Genomic DNA, 17,104 nt, shown 5'->3' on the forward strand with positions numbered 1-17,104 from the left:
ACTCATTCTAAATAGTAACCATATTAATATACACAGTGGCGGACCCAGAAACTAAAATGAGGGGGGGCTTAGTTTAAATTTTTTTATTTAACTTAGATTTTTTTAATGTTCACTTAAATACATTTTAAGTCTTATAAACTCAAATTTTATTACTTTCTTTTAAATTCTAAATAATAATAGTAATAAATTATTTATTTTAAATGCGTGAAAATATCATTTTTCGAAGTAGTTTCCACAAAATATTTTAAAAAATAAAATAATGTGGCTATTGGGATTTTAACCAAGATTTTGAAACTATCAAATAACACTCTTATTATTGAACTACGAGGCTTTTAATATATGAAAATATATCCACATTTTATTTATGTAACTTTTTCAAAAGAGACTTGGGGTACATTTAAAAGAAAAATTAATGGCCCAGGGGGCTGAAGCCCCTCCTGGACCTTAATTGGGTCTACCTATGAATATATAGTATTAGTTATTAACTTATTATATTGTAACATTTGTCAACCTTACCAAAATGTAATTAGTTCTACTAAGCTAACAAATAAAAGTAATCACATTTTTTTTTAATTTGACCCAACTAATTTCATATCATTAAATATTATCATTTAACGTAAAGTTAGAGATTTTTATATTGAAACATAAGAGATGGAGGACCTAAATGATAAATAATTTCTTATAATTTACAACCCACGCATTTTATTTTCTCTCTTCCTTTCATATGTTTCACTGATACGTCAGAGAGAGTTTAGTTCCCAGAGCTCGAAGCCGCTCAACAATGGCGTCTCTGGCTCTCACTCCATCTTCTTGCTCTCTGGGGCTCCACTCTCTCACATCACGCTCCCTGAAACTCACACCCAGATCCACATCCACTCGATTACACTCTTCGAACTCAAATTCAAATTCGTTGACTCAAACAAACAATCTCACTTTCAGAAATCAATACTTTTTGACAAACCCATCATTAAAATTCAAGAGACTAACAGTACAAGCTTCTGCTTCAGCGGGAGCAGCAGTGGCGCCAGCTCCAGAGCAGAAGCCACAGCAGCCATGGCAGGGAGCCGCGCTGAAACCCTTGATAGCCTCAATCGCCACGGGATTAATCCTGTGGTTCGTCCCCGTCCCGTCCGGCGTCTCCAAAAACGCCTGGCAGTTACTCGCCATTTTCCTCGCCACCATCGTCGGAATCATCGCCCAGCCGCTTCCCCTGGGCGCCGTGGCTCTGCTGGGCCTTGGCGCCTCCGTTTTGACCAAAACATTGACGTTTTCCGCCGCCTTCTCCGCCTTTGGTGACCCCATCCCCTGGCTCATCGCCCTCGCCTTCTTCTTCGCCCGCGGGTTCATCAAGACCGGGCTCGGCAACCGGATCGCTTACCAGTTCGTCAAGCTGTTCGGATCCTCGTCTCTCGGGTTGGGATACAGTCTCGTGTTCAGTGAGGCGTTGTTGGCTCCGGCGATTCCGTCCGTTTCCGCCCGCGCCGGCGGGATCTTTTTGCCTATCGTGAAGTCTCTGTGCCTGGCGTGCGGGAGTAACACCGGGGACGGAACGGAGCATAAGTTGGGGTCTTGGTTGATGCTGACGTGTTTCCAAACGTCAGTTATTTCGTCGTCTATGTTTTTGACGGCGATGGCAGCGAATCCGTTAAGTGCCACGTTGACATTAAATACGATTAATCAGCCAATTGGGTGGATGGATTGGGCCAAGGCGGCCATTGTGCCCGGTTTGGTGTCGTTGATTGTGGTGCCATTGCTGTTGTATATTATTTACCCGCCTACTGTGAAGAGTAGCCCTGATGCGCCGAAGCTGGCTCAGGAGAAATTGGAGAAAATGGGACCTATGAGCACGAACGAGAAGATTATGGCTGGCACTCTGCTTCTTACGGTAACTTCTTTTTTTTTTTATTATTTGATTAATTTTTATGATGTTTTAGTTGTTAATGATTCGATATTTGCTGAACAAGATAACTATAGCTAGCTGTTTTGGACTAACTCTAGTTGCTGGTCATTCTATGATATGGGATTTTTGAATTCTAGGACTATAAATGAGCATTAATAGGTAATGATCAAAATTTAAAGTGTTTTATAATTGAAGAGTTGATGAATGCGAGGACCAACTCAGTCTTTATGACAGCATCGTATTCTAGAACTTAGGCGTGTATGCTTTTGTGGAAGCTTATGAACTTGCCTCCTTTAGTGATGGTTTGTCTCATTCTCTGTTCTTCATTATATCAGGTAGGGCTCTGGGTTTTTGGTGGTAGACTGAATGTGGATCCTGTTACTGCTGCAATTCTTGGATTGTCTATCCTCCTTGTCACTGGGGTTGTGACTTGGAAGGAGTGCTTAGCTGAATCCGTTGCTTGGGATACTCTGACATGGTTTGCTGCTCTTATTGCTATGGCTGGATATCTCAACAAATACGGTCTTATCACCTGGTTCAGCCAAACTGTGGTCAAGGTTTGTCTTCTTTTCATTTACACAATCTCATTGTGCATGCCTTTTCTCAATTGTGGATCAACTGCTGAATTTTGATTGCATGCTATGTTGATGGCAATTCACTTGGTTGTTTTGTTTTTCATTTGTAGTAGAACTGTTGTACTAACTGGAAATTTGAGTTCTTTCCAGTTTACACTGTGTATTTCCTGGCGTTCTTGATACCTATAATTCCCTTTCTATTTTGTCTATAATTTTACTGAAACATTGAGGCTCTTGCATTAATATTGCAGTGCAGATTAGAGGGTTCCCCTGCTCTCTTTTTTTAACTGTTTTTGAACAAACAGACTAGTATCGCTACACAGCTGTTCATTTCTAGGCTTCCAAGACCAAAAAGCAGGATCTTAACTCCTTTCTTAGAATTATGCCTTTGGTGTTGGGATATCTATATCCCATCAGTTCTCCGACTTCTAAGGTTGTATGGTTTGGTGCTTGTTCTCAATTTAGAACTTAAGCAAATTGAAAGGTCGACTTTGTAAGGGTTTCCCGTTTTTCTTCCAGTCCTGCCTTTGGGTTTCTTTTCTTTAATTGGACAGTGGTTTGCATAATTCAATACTTTGGATGAGCCTTCACTTTGCATCTGTTATTTAAATTTCAGGGCAGTGACCCTCACCAGATAAAGACACGAAATTAGATGCCACTTTTTGAAACAATCACTGTTGCAACATGTACATATATTACACAGTTGACATAATATCTAGTTTAAACTTACAGCTTTACCAAACCCATCTACTTTGCAATTGGGGCTTAGCCAAGTTGAGTTTCAAACATGACTTATGAAAGTATTTACTGACATATTATTGCTCATTTTGCAGTTTGTTGGTGGATTGGGTCTTTCATGGCAGCTATCTTTTGGCATTCTGATTCTTCTCTATTTCTACTCCCACTACTTCTTTGCAAGTGGAGCTGCTCACATCGGTGCCATGTTTACAGCCTTCTTATCTGTTGCTAGTGCTCTAGGCTGTCCACCATACTTTGTAGCCATGGTGCTCGCCTTCTTTTCCAATCTCATGGGTGGTCTCACCCACTATGGCATCGGGTCAGCACCTGTTTTCTATGGTGCCAAACTACGTTCCCCTTGCCAAATGGTGGGGATACGGATTCATCGTATCTATCGTCAACATCATTATCTGGCTTGGAGTTGGTGGTGTTTGGTGGAAATTCATTGGTTTGTGGTAAAGAGGCTGTTACATAAAAAAATTGCAGTTTTTCTGATTATTGTTGGCCTGCAGGTTAGTTTTCCAACTGGCGGGTAACTTTTCTTATTGATTCTTTACCATAGAAATAATTATTTGGTGGAGACCTTGATTGGAGAAAACGGTATAGATCTATATGAGGTCTATTTATTTAGAGCGGGAAGTAGGTTTGTATCTGAAATTTTGACGCCGCAAAAAAACTACCTTCCGATTATTGATTAGTGATTAGTTCAGTTTGATGCCTGAATATCGCTTGTATTTTTGCAACCTTACTTGTTTTTTTTTTATTTTGGTCTCTTTGATGGATTAGGTTGTTCTTAAAGTTTCCATTTGGAATTTACATCTTCCGAATTTACTCCTGAAATTACCGATATTAATATAAGTTTCAATATATATATATATATATTATGACACATTATTCATGAAATTAGAATTAAAAATTCTTCATACTGCCCCTATCACATGGACCAATTAAGAAGGAACACGTGGTTTACAAGATTTTTTTGGGGGATTATTGAAATATTTAGTACTTGGTGGGCTTCCGTGGGCCGTAAGTAATAGTGCTGGGCCACTTTGTAAATGATTGCAAGTCTGTTGGTAGCTCAACATTTTTCCAAACTTTTTCTCAGTTTCCGAACAGCGATGAAACACTTTGTAAAACGGGAGAAAGATCACAGTTTCTTCCTCTGCCAATAACAAAATTAAAAGAGAGTCAATATGTGAATACATTATTGATACATAATTTTGTACGAAAATAAACCGTCCAATCAATGAATTATTGTACATTTAATTTTCCTTAATCACAAATTGTTATTAGCAAACCAATGGGATATCAATTATTTGCGTATTTTGAAATGCAACCACCTAAATTTTACAACATTAAGAACGATCCGTATAGTTTGATTTCCTAAGGTAGGATTAGGACATAGCCAACCTAACTTTATATCTCAAGTCAAAACAAAAGAACTTTTGGGCAATTTTGGTAGTGGAATCTTACTATGATCTAATATGCTCATGGAATTTATTCTAAAGTAAGAAGATAAGTGAAATTATCAAATGGGATTCTTCTAAAGTGCTTTTCTTGGTCACCACTCACATTTAAGGGAAAGAGATGAGTAGTAGGTAATGAGGAATAATAACAATTCACATGAAGTGCTTTTTTCCCTGCTTTTAATTACTTTTATTAGTTTTAGGTTAGCTACCACAATGCTTAGCACTTTTTTGGGATTTCTTTTTTATTTTTTCCTTCTTCAAGAGTAGTTTAAAAAAAGTAATCAAAACCATGGACTAACATAAATTGTGCACAACCATGAGCTTTGTTTATGCAATTTGTTATGGATATTATAGTGAATATAACAAAGATAGAAGAAGTTTTATTTGGTTTCATTCTTGAATTTGGTAAAAAAATTAGGAGATTTTCTAATTTCAATTCATAACAGATACATTTCTTTTGTTAGAAAAAAAAGGTTCCTAATCTTATTTTCCAATTACCTAATTTCTTGCGATCGAACCATCTATTTTTTAAAAAGCATTTTAGCCTTTTAATCATGATAAAATTAACCCACAATTATTTGCAAAAAAATTCTGTTAAAGCAAAGTTTTAAATACTATTATTCTTTTAATGTAAAATGCTCAATGGTGGTATAAACATTAAAATTAAAAAAAAAAAGATTTTTTTTTTAAAAAGCAGGAAGTATATATGTAAGCATAAGCATTTTTGTTAGTCAACTTGATTATATAATCTTTTGATTCTTAAAGAAAGTAATAAAGCTCCACTACTGAATTAAGATTTTGTTTTTAATATTTATGTGCAAGTGGTTGGAATTTTTGTCGGGAGTAAATTGCTTTTTAGACATAAAAAAACATTGATGATGGGGTTTTTTTTTTTTAATTCAAGCAATTAAAGCAATTCCAGAACCATAAATAAATGAACAATTAAATCAAATGTGGTCATTTCATAGGATTTGTTTGATTCTTCTCAAATGGAAAATAATGCAATTTGAACTAACACAGCCACTATTTATTATTTTATTACTGTCATAATTGTAAAACAGATGCGGGCAAATAAAATTTAATAACTTTGTCGAAATTTAATGTCTAATTCAATGTCTATTGGTACCTGTCCCGTCGTATTTAAGTTAAAATCAAACCCAAGAGTTTTTAAATCAAAGAAAATGACAGTATTAATGACAACTTATATTTTATATAGTAATTTTTAAGATTCGAAATCACAATCATCATATTCTTAATCGCGAGACTTGCACACTAATAATAACAGTATACTACAATTATGATGGTAATAAAAGTAAATAGTCTATAAATTAAAAATATCAAATTATTATTATTATTTTTTTAAAATCATCCAGCAAAATCGAAAAACAAACAAACCATTAATAGAAAAAGAAAGAGGGTTGAAGAGCAAAAGACTAGCAAGCAAAATGGGGACAGCAATTTAGATACTAAGAATAGAAAACATCAATCACAACCTGTTATGGATAACTTTAGCTTCAAAATTCCCCCAATTCCATTCCACTATTTGTTTATTCAGAACCAAAAAATAAATACTAAAAAATTAATTAAAGGGCATTGCCATTTTCCCTTTGCAGGTTTCAAGGTTTCATTCACATGATGATGAACCCTCAAACCTGCATTGCCTTTGTTAGTTACTAATGAACATGCAGTTTCAGATACCATCCAAACAAAAGGTTCGTAATTTGTGTTTGAGTTTCGTATAATATTCACCTTCTTTCTTTTTGGTCATTATTCCTTGGTATTAATAAAGATGACAATGGCCTAAAGGCATTGAAGCTTCTTCTTGCATGAAACACACTTGGCAGTCATGCATGTATATGCATGCAATGTCACTGTAGGATTTTTGTGCAAAAGGGTTTTTTTTTTTTTAACAGCAGACACATCACGCATGTAATACATGCCTTTTTGCAGTCAATTCAATCACAAATCAAAACTTTTGGCCCACCATGATATATTACAAATTGTCCACCTTTGTGGTTTAGAAACAGCTATCACACAAACCCACAGAACAAATAACTGATTCTGGCTTGTGATTTTACAAGTTTCATCAATTCTATTCTTTGAAAGTGACTTGACTGTTCATTTTTTTTCTTTAGTTTGGTGGGGGTCTATTTTTGATGTTTCAAAGTTGAACGTAATGGCTTTGAAAGTAATTCTTGGTGGTGGTTTCTTGTTTTGATAGGTGTAGAGATTTTAGAGCTGAAATTTCTTTGATGCGTCGGCTCAAGGAATAAAATTTCCCTCTCCGGACTTTCTTGGAGAAGTGAAAAGGTATTACTGCTCCTCGGGGCAAGAAAATTCTAGTTTCCTGTGTTGAGGGTTTGGTACGGAAGTTTGAAAGTTTGGTACTATTCAGAGACTTAAGTTTTTATTCTCTTGAATGGAAGCTATTGGCTCCTAAAAGGAACCTTCTTGGAAAGGGCTTTCTTACTTTGAAATTAAAAGGTACCAATTTTTCTATCAACTTTGAATCAGGAGTTTTTTTTTTTTTTTGGTGGGTAGGTATTAATTATTTAAAAACTTTTAGAAACTGATTTGTGAAGAATTTACAGGTACATTATTTGCTGCCTGTAAACAACTTGGAGAGTTGGCTTTTCTCCAAAGTAATGGCTGAAGAATTTGGCTCTCCTGCTTGTAAGAAGAGTCCCCCAATCTTCATTTTCTTCAAGGATATCAGGTATCATTCTCAACTTTTCACTTAGCGCAACGTTATGAATTTGATGAGTTGAGAAGCTAGCTCAAGTGTTTTCCTTTTGGAAAATTCAGCGTTAAATTTCTATCGTTTCAGAGATGTTGTAGGAGATAATTGCTCACCTTTTTTTCCTTTTTTTTTTGTGGCAATCTTATGAGAGCAGACATGCTTTGAAGTTAGATGAACTTGGACTAGAAATAGCACAGATAGCACTGCCTGCCTCGTTAGCTCTGACAGCCGATCCAATTGCTTCTTTGATTGACACAGCTTTTATAGGCCAAATAGGTACAGGGCCATATTGAAATTCAGAAGGTTCGAATGATTCACTAGGTTTTTGCTAAAGTAACTGAGATAGTTTGCTTTGATACTTGTAGGTTCTGTAGAACTTGCAGCTGTAGGAGTTTCTATTGCTCTATTTAATCAAGTATCAAGGATTGCAATCTTCCCGCTTGTAAGCGTCACTACATCTTTTGTTGCTGAGGAAGATGCAATCAAAAGTGTGGCCCGTGAAGCAGAAGAATCTGATAGCATAGAAGAAGGTTCCGCTAATGGTAATAGCGAAGATAGGGAGTTGATACCGAGAAGTGGTATGCTATCTCTACATTTCAAGTGTTTGAAGACCATGCTCGAGTTTTCTTAGCTATGTCTCCCTAGTTTCCACATGAATTGTTTGCACTTGTCCTTTTATTGGATCACAGAATCCATATGGTTTTCCATCTTTACATATTTTTTCTAACTTCTATCTCATTATCTCAGATTCTACGGAGGCTGATTGCGAGTCAAAACCTCTTACTAGTAGCTGTAACGTTGTGAAGCCGAAATATGAACATCAAAGAAGATATATTCCATCAGCCTCTTCAGCTATGGTTATTGGCAGCATTCTTGGCCTCATCCAAGCTATAGTCCTTATAGCTGGAGCTGTACCTCTGTTGAACTTCATGGGAATTGGTTCTGTAAGTATTGCTTACAACAAGGGGAGGCTCTTGAATTTGTTCTGCTGTTATCAATATTCGTGACTTCGAGAGTTCTGTAATCTATTACCTATCCTGACTAAAATGTCTCAATATTTTGTTTGGACAGGAATCCCTATGCTAAGCCCTGCACAAAAGTACTTAACATTAAGATCACTTGGTGCCCCTGCGGTTCTTTTATCATTGGCGATGCAAGGGGTCTTCCGAGGATTCAAGGATACAAAAACCCCTTTATATGCGACCGGTATGTCTTACAGAACTTGAAATTGAACACTCTGTCTTATACCTTATTCTTTTCCAGCACATGAAAACATTTCTCAAAATATATAACATATTCTATTTGACCTCATTCTAATTAATTTTCTTATGTAAACTAATTCAGTGGCAGGAGATTTAACAAACATAATTTTGGACCCGATATTCATCTTCGTTTTCCGGTTAGGTGTTAGCGGTGCAGCCATTGCTCATGTTATTTCTCAGTAAGTCATATATCCTCATGTAGAGAATACTGACGTCTCTTTCATGTCTTTGAAACATGCTACTTTTGTCTTGCTTTTCACATCTATATGGATATTTCAGGTATCTGATAGCAATTATACTTTTGTGGAAATTGATACAGCAAGTAGACCTCATACCTCCTTCTATGAAACGTCTCAAATTTGGCCGGTTTCTTCAGAATGGTAATTATTCTATCATGCCTTAGCAAGTTGGAATCTGATTAGAAAAGTAACAAAAAAAGAAAAATAGGTCCATTGGAGTCTGGTTGAATTTACATAATACAAACTATAATTGACCATCTCCTATGCCTTAAACATCGCCTACCTATGTGTAAGCGGATTCCATCCCAATTCTTCCTGTGCAATGGCAAGGGATTTTACTAGCTAATCCTGACAAATCAAATTTCTATATATTTCAGATTTGTAGTCAAAGTTTCTTGTGATTCTTTCTCATTTTGATTGTGATTTTTTTTCCAGGTTTTCTATTACTAATTAGGGTGATGGCTGTCACATTCTGTGTCACCCTGTCCGCATCGTTGGCTGCACGGCAGGGACCAACGAGTATGGCTGCATTTCAAGTCTGCTTGCAGGTTTGGTTGGCAACATCGCTTCTGGCCGATGGTTTGGCTGTTGCTGGTCAGGTAAGAGCTGATTTACTCATCTTCAACAGCATAATCATTTCACTTTAGGTTTCTCTCAAGGTTATGTAAACACTGCCAAAATGCTAACCAATCGCTATACATGAAGTTTACAAGAGTGAAAGCTGGCAGTTTTATTGGAGGTTTCAATTGTTTCAAGATTATTTATTTAGATGGCAAACTTCATTTGATTTTTGCCATTTCAGGCAATACTTGCAAGTTCATTTGCCAAGAAAGACTATGAAAGGGCAACATCAAGTGCTGCTAGAGTATTGCAGGTGCTGCATTTTATTTCAGAAAGATCAAAAGGCTTCTGACAACATATAATTTTCTTTTCTCCAAATGACTTTTCACATGATATCCTGTAGCTAGGATTGGTTTCTGGGGTTGGTGCTTGGAGCCATACTGGGAGTAGCCCTGCAATATGGAGCAAAATTATTCACAAGAGACGCTGATGTTGTCCGCCTCATTGGCATTGGAATTCCGGTACTCCTCTTACCTTAACACAAGAAACGAAAATTACCTTTCTGACTCTTGAACCGCAAAATTAATACTGGAACAAATATTGCTTTTCCATATCAGTTTGTTGCAAGTACTCAACCCATCAATTCCTTGGCATTCGTTTTCGATGGTATCAACTTCGGAGCATCTGATTATGCATATGCAGCATGCTCGATGGCAAGTATCTAGTTCCTTATATTCAGTGAAGACTAAACAAGTAGAACTCTTTCATTCTTTGAAGCCATTTAAAAAGTAAATGAAATTGCCCATGAGAAAGCAAAACAGTGGTGGATTTTGAAACATTATATTGTTTATTTCTTTAAGAAAGAAATTACCATGAAGTGAAAATAAAAGAAACAACTAGTTTATCACCTGAACTTACCTGAATGAACTGTACAGTTTAGCTACCAAAGGAAGAATAATGGTAATTATTCTCCTCCAGGTTTTTGTGGCTTTCGTCAGCATCCTGTGTTTGTTAGGTCTCTCTGCCACCAATGGGTTTGTAGGACTGTGGATCGGTCTGACAATTTACATGAGCCTTCGAGCTTTTGCTGGCTTTTGGAGGTAAATATTGACTTGCTACAAGAACATCACATGCTACTACTAGAAGTTTTTCTGCATATAAGAGAACACCATTTCTTACTTTCTTCCACTTGCACTGCAGAATAGGGACAGGAACGGGGCCTTGGGCATTTCTCAGAAGATAAAAGTGAATTTGCAAATGGTTTCGGCCTTTTGTTTTGCAGGTGTAGTCTATCTGAAGCTGCAACATGTTTCCATAGTTTTCTTGTCATGGAAACAATATAGTGAATACAAATTACTTTTTTTTTTTTTCAATGCTTCACGCTTTTTTTGGGTGGTGTTTTATTTTCCCTTCTATGAATAATGTAAAGGAAATTTCAAGTTCATAAATGTAAAGGGAGAAAATGAAGGAATTGTACGTAACTTTTGTTTATAAGAAAAATTGTAGCATGCAGTTTTAATCTTACAATTTCTTGCTAGCTGTACTAAGGAAAATGCCATGCATTTGTAAATAGTATCATGAAGTGCATTTTTAGTAGTTAAAATGCTAATGTAGAAAACACTTTCTGGAAAGCACTTATGAAGCAGTCGAAATTACAAATACAAACATAACTACATAAGGAAGCTTTAAAGCTCCAAACTGAAGACATCTTCTCCTTGTGAGTAAGCAGACCTGTCATTTCATTGATGGTTGCTTGGGCTCACTTCTTCCATAAAATGCTGCAGATCTTCTGGTGACAGAGATGAGAGAAATTTACCAGGCTTATAAACATTTTTTCCAGCTCTCTTAAACGAGACAAAGACACATGGTACAAGTTCAATGATCTTTTGCCAGTTCGCGTCGTCAATCATAGAAGCGATTACCGTCAACATACCACAAAATTTAAGAATCTCAAGGTTTCTAAGATGCTCGATTCCTGCTGGAATCTCCTTTAGCAAGGGGCATGGACCAATCTTCAGCTCTCTAAGACAAGGCATTGCACCTTTGTCTATCATCATCAATGTCACTCCTTTCAAGTCCAAGAGAACCAATCTTTGGAGTCTTGGGAACCAGCCATCTTTAAAATGCAATTTCTCATAATCGTATGCGTCTCTAAGCCTGAGCTCTAATAAATTTGGCAAGGCTTGAAGTACGTTCATGGGATCATTGGTTAATTCTGACCAATACAAGCCTATTCTGACCAGATTCTTAAGTTTAAATATCCAGTCTGGCAGATTCTTCATACTTCCCACCAAGTAGAGGTGCTCAAGATATTGAGGAGGAGAACCCAATGATTGTATGTCAAAAGTTTCTTCTCTACTTGTCGACTCTACAGTTAAAGACTCGAGGTTTTCCATATCTGCAATTGAGGCACAAAGATTCTTCCCATCATCATTTGTTAGCTGGATGCCCAACTTTCTCAACTGCCTTAGCTTTCTAAGCTCTTTAAGTATCGTAGAGTTGGCTTGCACAATGTATAGCTTCTGAAGATCTGTTAAGGATCCAAACCCCTCTTGTATTTTCACTCCTCTTTCATGTGTTCCATTATCGCTATGGTATACCAGGAGATAGCGCAGTTTCTTCAAGTTTTTGATCTCTACCGGTAGCTGAGTCACAAGAGAATGCTTCAAATCCAAGGTCTGTAAGTTGAGAAGCCTACCTATGGACTTGGGAAGTACTTTTACTTTGGTATTTCTCACACTCAAGTAGTGCAAATGGAACAGGTTTCCCACTTCTTCGGGAAGAAACTCTATAGGAGCATCTTCAAATCTAGCACTTTCATCAGTTTGAACTCTGCAACAAGCTTAGTCATGAAAGAGCCAGGCAGTTTATCGACATTCAGAAAGAAAACAGAACGAATCTTTGAGTCTTCAGTCCACTCTAGGACATTATTTAAACTTTGGTTGATTGAAATGCGACGAGTTTTAGTGCAGCAACTCAAGTCCTCTCTGCTCAAGTCCAGACAGAAACCCAAGTCTTTAGTCTTTTCAAGGATAATCTCGTGCATCAGATCATGGACTCGACAACTTCTAGCTCGTCTAGAAACGTGCACCAAGCTTCTGTCAATGAGTTCAGACAAGTATTCTTCCCCAAGTTGTTCAGAAGGTGGGCGTGTGCTGTATGGGACAAAACCCTCAGCTATCCACAAACGAATTAGTCTTGCACAACTAATTGAGTAGCCCCTGTGGAAATAAACCGAAGTACAAGAGACATGATTTTAAATGGTGAGGCAGATCATGATAACCTTCCGATAAAACTCTGCTGCAAATCTTTAGATGGGGATCACTTCCTAACTTGGAGCCCAAGCCCTCAAGTGACCTTCGCCATTCAGAAACACTTCCGTGTTTGGTTGACAGAAGGCCACCTACTGCAACAATTGCTAGCGGCAAACCACCACATTTTGCTACAATCTCATGGGACAATTTCTCCAACTCTGGGGGACACCCACCATCAGAGACCGAAGCAAAAGCCTTTCTGCAGAAAAGTCTCCATGCCTCAACTGCAGGCAAGGCTTCAAGCTCATGGACCTGAACAAATGAAGATTGTTTGCAAAAGTCCGCAACAGCCTTGTGTCTCGTTGTGAGCATTATCCTGCTGCCTTTTTTGTTATCAAGTAAAGCATGCTCTACATCTCCCCATAATTCAATCTTCCACACATCATCCAACACAATCATGTAATTCTGTCATGCAAGTATTGCCTCACTGCAATGATTAGGTCCTTCTCTTCCATGTTGTTCATCTCCCCTAGAGCAGACTGTCCTGTTAGTTGATGAAACTCTTTTATCATTTTTATCAGCAGATCTTTCTTCATGCATTCTCTCCCCACAGTTATCCAAGCCCGGCAATCAAAGTGATTCATCACATATTGGTTGTTAAAAAGTTTGCCGGCAAGTGTTGTCTTGCCTATTCCTCCTTGGCCCACCAGTGCAACCACTGAACGTTGTTTTCTTCCATTCACCAACCAACCAATCAATATATCTCTAGCTGACTCAATGCCAACAACTTCATCATCCTCAATGAACAGTGAACCAACTCGAGGGTCATGTGATATAACATTTCTGGTTCGACTGACGGATCCTTGCTCTATGGACCTAAAGCTATAGTGCCTTTCTCTTCGTTGTATATCAGCAAGTGATGATTTGATAACTTCAATCTTGGAGGCAATTCCATGGTGCAGTTTCAGTACATTTATGAAGCAAAAAAAATTTTCTAAGGTGGTAAGTGAGACCACTACCTCTAGCAAGTTTTGCCTCTTTTAAAATGTACTCATCGATGACATCTTCAATGCGAAAAGCTTCTTCCCTCACTTGTTTAACCATGTTTTGACACCTTCATTGCTCTCTCTCCTTCTTCTTCTTCTGCAGCTTCCCTTGCATCCGCATCCTTGAGGAAAGATCTGATGCTCTCTAGTTCATTTTTGATGGACTGAACTTCTTGCTTTGTGCTTCCTAACAAATTGATTTCTTGCACAAGTAAGGAACCCAAGGTTTCAATAACAAGATTCACTGCGGCTTCTGCCATATCTTAAGTAAGAATTTGCAATATCAATCAGAGGATTCTCTATGAACTTTCCAGGATCAATGAGTGTGATTGCGATTGATCACCCAAAAAGCAAGAGAAGACATTGACTTGGAAAAATGGATGCATTTTAATTTTTGTCACTGAAACAAACAAGTAGAAGGCCACTTTCACAAAAGAATGGGGGGTAACTATCAAGATTTATCATGGGCTACCTCGGCCCAGCCCAACTTAGTTAGATTCGAATTCAACCCTGCAAAAGCAGCAAAACCCCCCCTCCATTTTATTCAAGCAAACCCAGTTGAAAAATGAAAATGTGCAAATTACAACCGCCGCTCAGATCATACCCCTGAGTAGTTGCGGTTCTGGATTCATCAAGTGCCTGCATGTGTGAGGTCCCTTATTTTATTTTTATTATCCTTCGCAAATGTTAGTAGAGTGATGGTGTCTTCTGAATGTTAATAAGGTAGGAATTTAGGTTTGTACCTTAATACAACTGATCTAGATTTGTCTAAATAGATTCTTGATTTCTTAAAAAAGAAAAAAAAATTAAAGGTTATAATTCAATCATTACAACAAACCCAATTAAAAAATGACCAAGCAATGCTTTTTCCACGTACACCCAAATGAAGTCCTTTAAAAATAGCAAGAGATAAAACCAATCCGCCTCTCATCAAGGCGTGTACTAGACTAATTAATGATGTGGAGAGAAGAAGTGTTGATGTTGAAAAACGACCTTAACAGATAAATTTATTTTTTGGGGAATAACAACACGAATCCAATCTCAAATGTCAATTCAACTGCAACTTTCCACACTTGCCAACCACAGCACACAAAACCAAGCCTGATGAGTAAAAAGATAAACAACCCGCAACTTTGGTTTGTAATGTACTACCTCAAAACAAAATTGATCGAGCCGGTGACTTACGTCCTTTGCGCATTTTACTGCCCACCTCTTCCCTGATATGTTCGAAAAGGAACTTACTTGAAAGTAATAACACCATGGAGCCGAAGTGAGAAAAAGTGGAGAGCTTGCTACCATGGTCAATCTAGCTGCTCAGTCTACGTGCCAAGGTGCCTTCATGTCTTTTCTCACCTTGGTTGGACATGCTTCACTTTCTAGCAATCTTTGCTAATGGCAACGCATATCGAGACGTTTACGAAGTCGTTAAAAGGTTAAGGGAAAATAGAAGAGTTCGAGTGCACTTTGTCCAAGGCCAAGCTCAATAATGAGAAAATAACAAGTGAGATCATATCGGCTCAAGTATGACCTCAATGCCCAAAATGAGGAAAATGTCTGTCTGGCAGAAGACTTGGTAATTGAAAAACTTGGTATTCGAAACTCGCCTAACAGAAGACTTGGTAAACTTTGTAAAATCTACACACATCCTCTATTTTTTATTAGTCTTTTTCACTATTGACACATTTGAAACTTAATCTGGATAATTCACTTCCTTTATGAACCTTGCCTTTAATAGTTTATCCACCTTATCATGAATGGCCTTATACATTTCTTAGTTAAACACTCTTCTCTTCTGTTTTTAGGCTTGTGATTTTTATCTATAGCTAATTGATGGCATTTAATCCAAGGGTCTATTCCTGACATATCTTTATTAGTCTGTGAAAAAATGTCATTGTACTCAACCAACAAATTTTAAATCTCATTAGAAATTTCATTCTTCATTTTTATCCCCACTCTTACTACTCTCCTCGGCTCATCCTTAATCACTAGCACTTGTTTCATCTATTCATTAAGTAGCTATTAACACAACCTATTCTTAGTTCATGGATCGACACTCGTGATCTACATAAATTCTCTTATGGCTATAGCATGATAGCTTTAAGCCACTTGTTGTTGGCCCCTCATTACTCCAATCCCACCTTGAATTCTGAACTTTACGTATTGCATATAGGTTGAGCTCACTTCTCCTATCTTATTGAATAGTCTACCCAAAACAACTTGGTATGGACTACGCTCATCAACCACCACCCGTGTCACCACCATTGTTTTTGGTAAAGGACTAGACCTATGGTCAATGATAGATCAATCATCCGAGTGGAATCAACTTTGCTCCTCTGAACCATTTTAATGTTGTTCAAATAAGATTAAGTATGAGGCTGCTTATTTGTAGATCATCTAAAGTTTGTTTAAATAAATTATTGGCCAAGCTATCCTCATTTACAAGAGCCTGATTCAACTCATGCTCTATTAAGGTAACTTTCACTACAAGTGCATCTTCGTATGGATGTGCGACCTCTTCCTCATCTTCATCTATGAACATGATTGGCACTCTTTGGATTTGTTACTTCTTTAGTGTCAGAACATTAAAATTCACTTCATAACTTTTCAAAGAGTATCTATAATAGTTCTTTCTAGAGTGATTCAAATTCCTTGCTATGGTCGGCCTCTCGTGATCACCATCGCTATGTTGTCTCTATTGTCCCCCCCTTTTTCTCATCTCTTCCTTGGTTATCTACATTTTCCTTTAGATATTTATTTTGCACCAGCCACTCAATTTGCTCTTTAAGTTTATGTATTTCGCGGTCTTATGTCCGGACACTTTGTAAATCTCACAATACTTGTGGTGAGTATTTCCGCCTAGACTCCCCTACAATCCGCTTTGGCGAGTTTAGTAGCCCTTTTATCTTTTATTGCAACAAATATTTCTGCTCTACTCGTGTTTAAAAGTGCGTATCTCACGCTCTGCTCTACCAAGTTCACCCAACGACTTGATCCCAATCTTCTCCGGTCTACAACAGGTGGTAACATAGTATACTCTCTTACTCGGCTATTCTGTTGGCTTTTTCTATAGATACTTTATCTTTCTCGGCCTCGACCCACTGGTTAAAATTTCCTTCTTTCAATATTTCTTTCCCAATCTCGAATTGGCCTCTCTAGTCGTCTGTAATTAAACAAGCCTATATCGTAATAACACATATTATCTGAGTTTCTCTTCAAGTTATACCTAAGGTTTTCTCCTTCACTTACTTAGTTCTCTCATTTGCATTGAACCTATTTAATGTTCTTCCATTCTTCCTTTGCATCTTTAGTTTTCATATCCA

General features: G+C 37.4%; 3 protein-coding genes across 3 annotated transcripts; 2 read left to right on the forward strand and 1 right to left on the reverse strand.

Annotated features, from left to right (window-relative positions):
* The first annotated feature begins 707 nt into the window (after positions 1–707).
* LOC102625871 (dicarboxylate transporter 1, chloroplastic) lies at positions 708–3,936 on the forward strand. Its single transcript, XM_006470544.4, is given in 4 exon segments — positions 708–1,885; positions 2,236–2,457; positions 3,309–3,557; positions 3,559–3,936. Coding segments are annotated over 4 exon segments (1,689 nt in total). The 5' UTR covers positions 708–781; the 3' UTR covers positions 3,673–3,936.
* Positions 3,937–6,640: 2,704 nt separating this feature from the next.
* LOC102626459 (protein DETOXIFICATION 42) lies at positions 6,641–11,011 on the forward strand. The gene is given in 15 exon segments (XM_052435261.1): positions 6,641–7,166; positions 7,274–7,398; positions 7,577–7,698; positions 7,788–8,000; positions 8,170–8,361; positions 8,494–8,628; positions 8,767–8,863; positions 8,964–9,064; positions 9,359–9,522; positions 9,726–9,797; positions 9,888–9,899; positions 9,901–10,005; positions 10,102–10,197; positions 10,463–10,584; positions 10,685–11,011. Coding segments are annotated over 14 exon segments (1,545 nt in total). The 5' UTR covers positions 6,641–7,166; positions 7,274–7,327; the 3' UTR covers positions 10,728–11,011.
* A 212-nt stretch (positions 11,012–11,223) lies between these two features.
* LOC102626159 (disease resistance protein RPM1-like) lies at positions 11,224–13,197 on the reverse strand. The gene is made up of 2 exons (XM_052434554.1): positions 12,818–13,197; positions 11,224–12,316 (listed from the first exon to the last, which is right to left on the reverse strand). The coding sequence occupies exons 1-2, from the start codon at positions 13,195–13,197 to the stop codon at positions 11,224–11,226; spliced, it is 1,473 nt and encodes a 490-aa protein (XP_052290514.1).
* Positions 13,198–17,104: the final 3,907 nt, after the last annotated feature.

The sequence above is a fragment of the Citrus sinensis genome, chromosome 2, assembly GCF_022201045.2.
Source record: "Citrus sinensis cultivar Valencia sweet orange chromosome 2, DVS_A1.0, whole genome shotgun sequence".
Lineage (NCBI taxonomy): Eukaryota > Viridiplantae > Streptophyta > Magnoliopsida > Sapindales > Rutaceae > Citrus > Citrus sinensis.

Coding starts and splice junctions, on each gene's coding strand:
- LOC102626159 (XM_052434554.1), bottom strand. CDS start 13,197: ATGATTGTGTTGGATGATGTGTGGAAGATTGAATTATGGGGAGATGTA. Junction 12,317..12,817: donor CTTGAGGGCTTGGGCTCCAA/GTTAGGAAGTGA, acceptor AGCTTGTTGCAG/AGTTCAAACTGATGAAAGTG.